Below are 9,335 nucleotides of genomic sequence, written 5' to 3' on the forward strand. Positions count from 1 at the left end.
ACTATACTATACAAATGGTGTTTAAAAATAAACAGAAAAATGTCAGGAATTGTTTCCTTATATAAAGAGAAGAACAATTTTATTAAATATTAGTCTGGAAATGCTTACCTTCAGAGTTACCTATCTGAGTGTTACTCAATATCTGCCTTATTCAGTGTATTGATATACCTCACTTTAAAATTTCCTCCAGTGTGCCGTAACAGACCCATTGAAATCTACAATATTTAATCACAAAACTGGATAACAGCAAGAGTGCAAGCCTAGCTGAAAATTTGACGTCAAATTTTGAGAAACCTTGTAAACAAATGTTAATAAAAGTATAAAAAATCTAGAGAGTATCTCGTAGAATATTTCAGTGAACCACATATGACAGGTACTTAAATTTTACAATATTAACTTTTAAATTACAGAAACCTCACATTTTTCAAAAGTTGTTAATTGAGTTTAAATGGTTTATTGAGTAAAATCATTAAAAAAACTTAGAAGTTGGGTTAATTTTCAGTACTACTTCACTGCTCAAGCTAAACGGGGGGGGGGGGGGAATACCACAAATTAAAAGTCTTAACTGTTACCGTACAATCTTTATATACAATAATAACAACGACAACTACAATCCTTTAACTACTTCCTGGATGTCAACCACTTGTCCCTCAACTTGCTCTTCATGGTGTCTGGATCCATGCGCAGAGGGTCCTTGAAGAATCGGTGAGAGGCCTCCAGTCTACCTTCGTCTACTCCGGCACCGATCTTCTTGGTCAGGATATACTGTCCCTTGTCGTTCAGGTAGCCCTGGTCACCCTCTTGCGGCTCACCGTACGGGTATGTAATTGGTATTATTTTTATTATGTGTTTTACGATCCATAACTTCTTGTTCATTTCGGGAGTGTTCTTGACAACAGCTTTGTCTACTTCCTGAAAAATACAAAATTAAAAGAAATGTTATTAATGGCATAACTCCGACTGGTAATAAGAAACTCTCAGAATGATACACTGGTTTTGTCTTTGCACATATTTTTCAGATATTTTTAAAAATATGTGCTAAATGCTAATTATTAAGTATTACATATCCATTGTTTGTTAGAAACCAGAAAAAATGTAAAATAATAAATATATGTACTTACTAGAGTATTTTTAATTTGTACATAAATTGAAAAATGTGTATTGTAAATTTGTTTGTTTTCTAAGTTTGACTCCATATACCTTTCACACGACTTGAGATAGTAAGATACTGTTAATGTACAAAATATACACAGTTTTATTGCAAACAAAAAGATTATAACACATATACACTTATTTACAACACAAAAAAGTTTATTAATAAGAAATATAAAGTATGTAAACTTTTTTTGGTAGTGCGCATATCCATATTGGTATTTGATGAATTCTTTGGGCAAGAAGAATATCAGATAATGATTAATTTTTATTTGCCGATATGTCACTTTCACCCTCAGAACCAATATTTTCATCATCCAATAGCCCACATATAACATTTGAACAACGAGGATCGCCCATTTCACAACATAACAATCAATTTATAAACAACTGCCTACATAATAACCTAGCAACAATAGGAACAAAAATCATCGAGGACATGCAGCGTGTTACCAGCTGCATATTCCGACAGCTGTATGCTGTACGGCATTTGGATCGATATCAGCTGACAACGAGTAATATTACGAATACAAAACTCTGGGGTTGCGACCAATTGGGGAGAGAACCTGGAGAAGTACACATAGACTGACGTTTACCTTTTCCCTAAAAAAGAGTGATCCCTGGCAGAGGTTGAAGTTTACTCAGGGGCTTACTAATAAACAATCCATTGGTCACATCAGTGATGAGATATTTACTAATAATATAAAGGCTTAAGCAGATAAGTTGGCGCTGCTGTTGAATCCATGTGAACAGGCCTGTCACAGCTGTGGTGTGCGGCGCAGTACTCTCAACACTCATTGAATCAACGATAAGAATAATAAATGCTGTTCACCTCTTTGTGAAATAAAATCTAAACATCAGAGAATTAATAGCCTGCTTTTAAAAATATCCAAGCAAACATCAATTTCTCAACATATATTTTAATCATCAATGAAAACACTTTCTGGTTCTTAATATTATTTATTACAGTAAAACACAATGCCAAAAAGCTAGAATCCCTACTAGCTGTATTTAAACAAAACATTCTTTAACTTTTAAAAACGTCTCTTATATAGTTCGTAGTTCACTTAGTTTTTAAAAATAACTCAAAATAAATGAACTTAATATTAGAATAGTTTTATTCATAGACATAAGACGTGTGTAACAAGTATGTATCACAAATTTAAAAAAAAATTAAATACAGTGAAACTCGTTTTATATCGTTTTTTCCCACCGCTACGGACTGTGTTGACGTTATAAGTTGGAACTTTGTAAGCAAACTCAGATTTACATTTTTTGTCCCTTAAATCATTGTTTTAGATATTTTAAGGGTTATTTAGTGCCTGGGAGACGCTGCATGGTAGTAAATTCACAAATCTTAAAAAAATCAGAATTAAGTTTGAATGGAATAGATTTGACAATCAAATTCTTCTGAGATGTGCGCATCACTAGTTATTGGACAGTCCAGTAACATAGCAGCAGGTAAAATCTTACTTATGCCAAACTGGTAGTGAACAATAACTGTAGTAGTAAACACATAACTATTAACCAATCTGATAAACTACCAGCTTTGAATGTAAATTAATTAATAGAAAGGAGTTTGCTAATATTATTTACTGCTTAAAATAAACATTAAATACTGGTTATGATGATATTTCTGTACTAGTAATAAAAAGTGGAATTGAGTATGCAACTGATCTACTTTTGAACTTAATAACTTCATTGTTCTTTTCTGATAAGTTAAAAGTTAATTTTATTAAATCCCTTTTCAGAAGTGGTATTGATTTGGATCCAACCAAATAATTACTGTCCAATAGCTCCGATTCCAATAATGTGTCAAATATATCAGCTTTCAATGCCTGAGCAGTTAATTAATTATTTAGGAATAACTTGCTTGATAATAATTGGCATGGTTTTAGAATATCTGTCATAACTCGTAACTCATAACTCGTTGAATCTGTGATTGACTCTGTCAATAAAAGTATAAAAATAAAAATGCTATTTGAGGAATTGCACACAGCTTTTTATAGTGTGCCATCTAGGCTTCTAAATAATTTATCTTCTATTGGAGACTATGGGAAGAAATACAGTTGGTTCAAGTCATATTTAAAAAATAGATACTAGTTTGTTGAAATAGCTTAATTAAATAGCAACATTAATAAAATGAAGTATGGGTAAGCAATAAAAGAAGTTTCTTTTGGGGTCCCTCAGGGATCCATACTAGGACCATTGTCGTTCTTAGTTTATTTCAAAGATATCACAGAATTAGAAAAATTATGCTTATATGCTGAAGATACAAATTTGAGAGTTAGTACACTAATCACAGATAAACTAAAATGTCAGCTTTTCTCAGTCTATCAAATTAAAAAAAAAAACAGTATTTTCAAATTAACAATTACAAATGGACCCTTAGAAAGGTTTAAAGCCAAAAATTACAGTTTGAACTTTGGTTTATATGCTTTAAATAGAATGTCAAAACTCATTTGATGCTCTCGTATCACTGTATTACTCAATTACTCACACATCCATTCACATATAAATAATTTTCGGTATTTCTGCATATGAATTACTGTCAGTGAAAATCTAATCTAAATATTGGTTATTCATAAAAAGCAATTAAGATATTCGGACCTCTCAACAATTTTATGTTTCCATGTTACAAATTATACAGTATATTACTCTACAGTATTCTACTTACATCCTTATGTAATTCCAACTCTTCTATGATATCCTTAACCCAATACGGTTGACCTCGCAGAGACTGGATCCTCTGAACCATAAACAGTTTGGCCGGTTTGATGATAGGGTCCACCTCACCCGGTCTGTGTTACAGTTACAAAACCATTACTGTTACAGTATCTAACTGTGATAGTCATTTAAAAAAACATTTGTTTATTTGTACTTTACTCTGAACAATAACAACAGTTATTAAGTTACTATTATTTAAACTATATCATTACACCCTTTTTGAAACAATAACAACCAACAATGCCTGTAATATAGGGTCAACTCAAACACTAGAACGTTAATAAGGTGACTATTAAGCTTACATAGATCAGGAAGTTTCGTTTGATAATGTCTGAATGGCTGCAAATAGAAAAATAAAATGTAGGCCATGGTCCAGGGTCAATATGAATTATTCCAAACAGTCGCACTTTGAAAAATGTTATTGTTGCAGTGTGATATTACCTTAGATAATTGCTTTACTCAGTTTTTTAAACCAAACACAGCTTTTTCAAAAATGGCTTCGTTAAGTATACATTAAGTATAAATAAAGTCTAACCTTACTTTAGTCGTGTGCATTTATAGTTTTTGCAGTTTTATTTCACGTGTTGCATTCAAAATTTCAACAGCAGAGCTACTGATAAAATAATACAAAAAAACTTGTCTGGAAAAACACTTCAATTGAGATACAAAGAGCTAATTCCCTCTTTTCGTCTATGGAATAGGCACTTCCTTTCCCGAAACATATCCAACACTTAGAAAAATTGCCATTAGCATACTGCAACATTAAATTACTCTCCACTCATGTTATGAAATATCTGATTAACAGGAGTTATTAGTTGGATTACCAGCTGTACCCTTGAAAATCACCACAACGGGGCATGTGTTTTTAATATATATAATATTAACTAAACTCCAATGAGTAACTTGATACTCACAACTGACGGAACTTACCGTGGGTAATACTTAAATCCATGATATTGTATTCCTTCCTCTGGCCAATCTGGGTGCTTCTTTCTAATACTGTTTAAACCACTCGATGTACTAAATAATCTATTCCTACAACAATTCCTCGTATGGTTTGAAATTAGAGTCCACATTTTTGTAACGTTGGTAGGTTTTTAACAGATAGGTCTCCAAAATTAAATCGATCAATTCAAATCTTTAAGCCTTGGACTAGGCTACAAGAGCCAATTCACTGATTGCTGAGGTGGAAGACAACTGGAAGAAAATCACTCTGCTCAGAAAGAGTTGTTGAAGATGAAGTATACCTGAAAAATAGTGTTGAGTCAAAAACAAATTTAAAACAACAAATTAAAGTTGGATATTTTCAAAATTCAAATCGAAGAAAAAGATATGTAGGGAAAAATTCTTGAACTTTACAGGAATTAGTTAGAGCAAAAAGAGTGCAATTGGAAGGGCATAATCTGAAAATCCAAGATCATAGACAATACTTTGATATTACCTCTAGGCCACTATTTTTTAAAGACCTTTCCTTATTAAGGACCTAGAGAAACAAAATGATTAGACAGATCAATTTACATTAACGTGACCATGGAAAGGTATGTTCATTTTTTTCCTGAAAACTACAATTTTTCCTGTAAACAATATTGAAGAAAAAATTCGTCTGCAACAAAAATCAAAGGAGCTACGATTTTTTTTAAATCCTCTGAAAAGTCCGTTTTTGACAGTTTCCTATAACTCCGCGTCTGCTCAAACTCAGTATAGCCAGATTTTAAAAACCGATTATCATACCAACAGCGAGAAATTATCGTACTTTCATATAAAATAATCGTACCAAACACATTTAATGAAAAAGTATGTTATGTTCGTATAATAAATTATGTTATAATTAACTTTTGTTTTGTTACTTGTATAAATTTGTCAAAAATCTTTCATGGTACGATAATAACTACCCATCGTGTATCTTACCGGCGCATAAAATCAATGAAATTATCTTACCTTTATGATAATTATCGTACCTCTGGCAACACTATCCATATTTTGACAGTTTGGTATTACTCCGACCCTTCTCAAATAAAGAAGGGACGCCATTTTGAACTACTGTTGTTCCTCCACGTCTATTCTTAACCTCCTAGTTCAGTAGTGGTAATGGCACACCTTTGTGTTGGATGTTCGGTATCTCACGTAGAAGCAATTCGTAAAGACGAGTATACGTTAATCCTGTCAACAATGCCTGCGCACTGCTTGCTTTTTTAGAAAAAAAATTAACTCGAGCTTGCAAAAGTCGAATCCCAGATCACGTGATGCCCCTGCTCCTTAACGCAATAATGTCCGAAAGGCATCAATATAATACAATAATATACTTTCCCCCCAGTTCATATGCACCTGTGTGTAATGACTCATTTCATACACCCATCTCACATTCATTTCAATACTTAGGCCTAATTTGATTTAGAAATTTATTAGTAATAATAATTAAGGAATAATTATTTATAAATTGTCTCAAATTTAACTACAAACAATAATAAATACGAAATCAAAATTAATCAAAATCCACCTTATTACATATGTAATAAGTTATAAAGTGAACTAAAGTCAGTGATACAGTGTGCAGGGATGATTGTTGAAGAGTGAAGAGAGCAGAGATTTTTGAAAGGTGAAGAGGAGAGAGGGATCTGGAAGAAGTGAAGCAAGATTATTATTTTAAATAAAGAAACTGGTTACATTTATTCAGCAGTATTTGAAAGGTTACTTTATTAAATTCTTATTATCACTGAAGTACAAAGAAGCAGAAGACAGACATTGGGTGAGAAAATTCTTTTTAATTTAATAGTGATTCATTGGAAGAACATAAAACCCAGGAACATTCGATTTGACTAATAATTCAAAATTAATATAATAAAAAATTTAACAAAATTATTTTTCAAAATTACAATATCTTTTATAAAAAAAAAAAAAATACCCAATATTTCTATTTCATTAAGCCAGCACGACCACCCTGCCCTAAAATTTAAGAACTGTATTTAAAAATTTAACATTATTATTGTATCCTCCATCTTGTTTCAAAATTCAAACTTATATGTCAATTAATTTATCATCATTAAAGTTCACATTTTATATCATACTAAGTTATTTGTTATTTCTAACTATAATCAGAATACAAATTAAGTTTAACCATTTATTTAAAGTGTATAATAGTAATAGTATATTACATGTGATAATAATACTTGGCTATAAATGCCCAACCCATGAAAAAAGTCCATTTTCCATGGTCACGCTAATGTAAATAAATACCCAGACTTTATTTGACTTACTGTGACAATTATGTATCATTATGGTGATCAGTTTTTGTTTTCTGCCTCCCAAAATAAAGCGATATTGACAAGAAGGATGCCACTTTGTCCCTATCTACTATTTGTAGATTTAGTTATGGTTATTATAAATATGTTACTATATAAGTAGTTAAATACATATTAGATATAACATAAATATAAAGAGTTAATAAGCGCATACATGATCTGAGCTTGAATTTAGGTACTGTCTTGAGAGATGTTTATTCGTTTCCACCAGAAGCGCAGGATGCACCAGCAAAGCCCGCACTGATGTCCAGGGCTCAACTTGATCTGACGTCAGAAAAGTTTAACGATCTGGGAGATGATCTGTCGGAAAGGTGTCCAATCAGAATTGCCCGTGGCCATCAGTGCGAGTTTTTTTGGCACCACCTCACACTTCTGGTGATTAAAGAAAAAAACATCCCTCACGAAAGTACAAAAATTCAAGCTCAGATCACGTGAATGCTCGTAAAGGTTACCTTCAATGGTAATACTACTAACCACGAGTATTATGATAACCTAAACTAAATCTACTCATATAGCCTAATAACAAATTGTAGATAAGGATAGAGTGGCTTCTTTCTCGCCGATATCACTTATTTTTTTAAGTTAGAAACAATAAATGATCATCATAATGACATGTAATCAGTCTAATAAAGTCTGTTATGGGTAGGGTCCAATAAGCGGACCCGGTTTTTTATATCGAAATTGGCAAACGATATTACTTAATCATAACCATCGATACTGATTAATTATTTTTAACAATTAACTTAAATAATCTATATGAACAGCTGTAAACACTTTCAAATAATACAATTAAGGTAATATTTAAAATTTTACATAAGTAACATTGTGTATTAAAAATGGCTGTCAATCTTAGGAAGCTTCACCAAATTGCTTTAAAAGACGATAAAACATGTTTTTTTATGGCTTCAGAATGTTGGGTTAGTACCTAAGAATCCATTATGTGATGGTATTTGTGGAAAGGTAACAAATGTAAGTTAACTGTCAGAGGAGCTAACATGGTCGTCTTCAGATGCAAAAAAGAAGGTAATGGTAAAGGTTATTTGTTACATCATTAAATTCACATTTTAATTTAAAACATATGATTGTTAATACTTTTATATCGATTGATATTCTATGATTCGATATGTGAATATTAGGTATCGATGATTATATTCTTCGATATAAAAAACTGGGTCCGCTTATTGGACCCAACCCTCTGTTATTTCTAATAACGTAGATTTTTGGATCCCTGGTAAGAAAAACTCTTCCAAAAATAGTGGCCTCAGGATAGGCCTAATACCAAAGTACCATAGACAATTACAAATTACCAAGGCAAAAATGCAGTCAAATATTGAATAGTTTTTATTATAGTTAGATATGCTAAAAGCTGCTACTATAATGAAAATTTTGAAGATAGGATTTCTCACCGTTATTGTTACTATAAAAAAACATTAGCTGTGTAACTTGTTAATTGTAAATATGCCTATATTTACGTAAACTAAAAATTTACCACTGAATCCCAAATGATAATTAGTTATCTGAGCAAATATCTTAATAATTATTAATGTTAACAGGAGAATATTACTGAGCTGACACGTACAATAATCAAAATCTCTTCAGGAAACTATTTTTGCTAGTTGTACTAATTACTAAAAACGGACACTTTGAAATGAAATTAACTTGAGTTCCCACTTGGTCTCTATGAGATTTACTAGGTTATGTGTATTCAAAATAAACATGTTATTTTTCTTCATCGTCATTTACTGACAGGCTACGGAACTACATGTCCATGCAGCCTCGTTGTACACTGGTTTGTAAGTTAGTTAAGGGGAGCAGGTCGATGAAAATTAAAAAAAATTAGAAAAATTTTTATTGCATTTTTTAATAGTTTAAAGTGTGTATTTTAAAAATATGTAAGTATTAATGCTCAAATAAATTTATAAATTACCAAAAAAAATTCACAAACAAAAGATGTTCACTAGTTTTTTGCAGCAGTTCGTAAGATGTTGGCTGACACAATCATATATATCATGTGTGTTAGTTATAAGTATGTTATGGCTTTGCTCTGTTGGTCAACCTGGTACTGACAACTGGGAATACAGATGACAGAAAGAATATTGCTTTATTTGTTTTGATATGCTTAGGAGGTTATGTTATATGTGTTTGTGTCGGATAATT

At 31.6% G+C, this 9,335-nt stretch overlaps 1 protein-coding gene across 2 annotated transcripts; it reads right to left on the bottom strand.

Annotated features, from left to right (window-relative positions):
• Nucleotides 1-566: 566 nt before the first annotated feature.
• LOC124360797 lies at nt 567-8,907 on the bottom strand. Of its 2 annotated transcripts, none has more exons than XM_046814699.1 (4): nt 8,758-8,907; nt 4,810-5,126; nt 3,830-3,953; nt 567-912 (listed from the first exon to the last, which is right to left on the bottom strand). In XM_046814699.1, the coding sequence occupies exons 2-4, from the start codon at nt 4,953-4,955 to the stop codon at nt 622-624; spliced, it is 561 nt and encodes a 186-aa protein (XP_046670655.1). In that variant the 5' UTR covers nt 4,956-5,126; nt 8,758-8,907; the 3' UTR covers nt 567-621. The 2 variants fall into 2 exon arrangements, with proteins under 2 accessions (XP_046670655.1, XP_046670656.1); XM_046814700.1 differs by having other exon boundaries at nt 8,668-8,886.
• Nucleotides 8,908-9,335: the final 428 nt, after the last annotated feature.

The sequence above is a fragment of the Homalodisca vitripennis genome, chromosome 4 (genome assembly GCF_021130785.1).
Source record: "Homalodisca vitripennis isolate AUS2020 chromosome 4, UT_GWSS_2.1, whole genome shotgun sequence".
NCBI classification, from domain to species: domain Eukaryota; kingdom Metazoa; phylum Arthropoda; class Insecta; order Hemiptera; family Cicadellidae; genus Homalodisca; species Homalodisca vitripennis.

Coding starts and splice junctions, on each gene's coding strand:
- LOC124360797 (XM_046814699.1), bottom strand. CDS start 4,955: ATGTGGACTCTAATTTCAAACCATACGAGGAATTGTTGTAGGAATAGA. Junction 3,954..4,809: donor GGATTTAAGTATTACCCACG/GTAAGTTCCGTC, acceptor ACTGTAACACAG/ACCGGGTGAGGTGGACCCTA. Junction 913..3,829: donor AGTTGGAATTACATAAGGAT/GTAAGTAGAATA, acceptor TGTATTTTTCAG/GAAGTAGACAAAGCTGTTGT.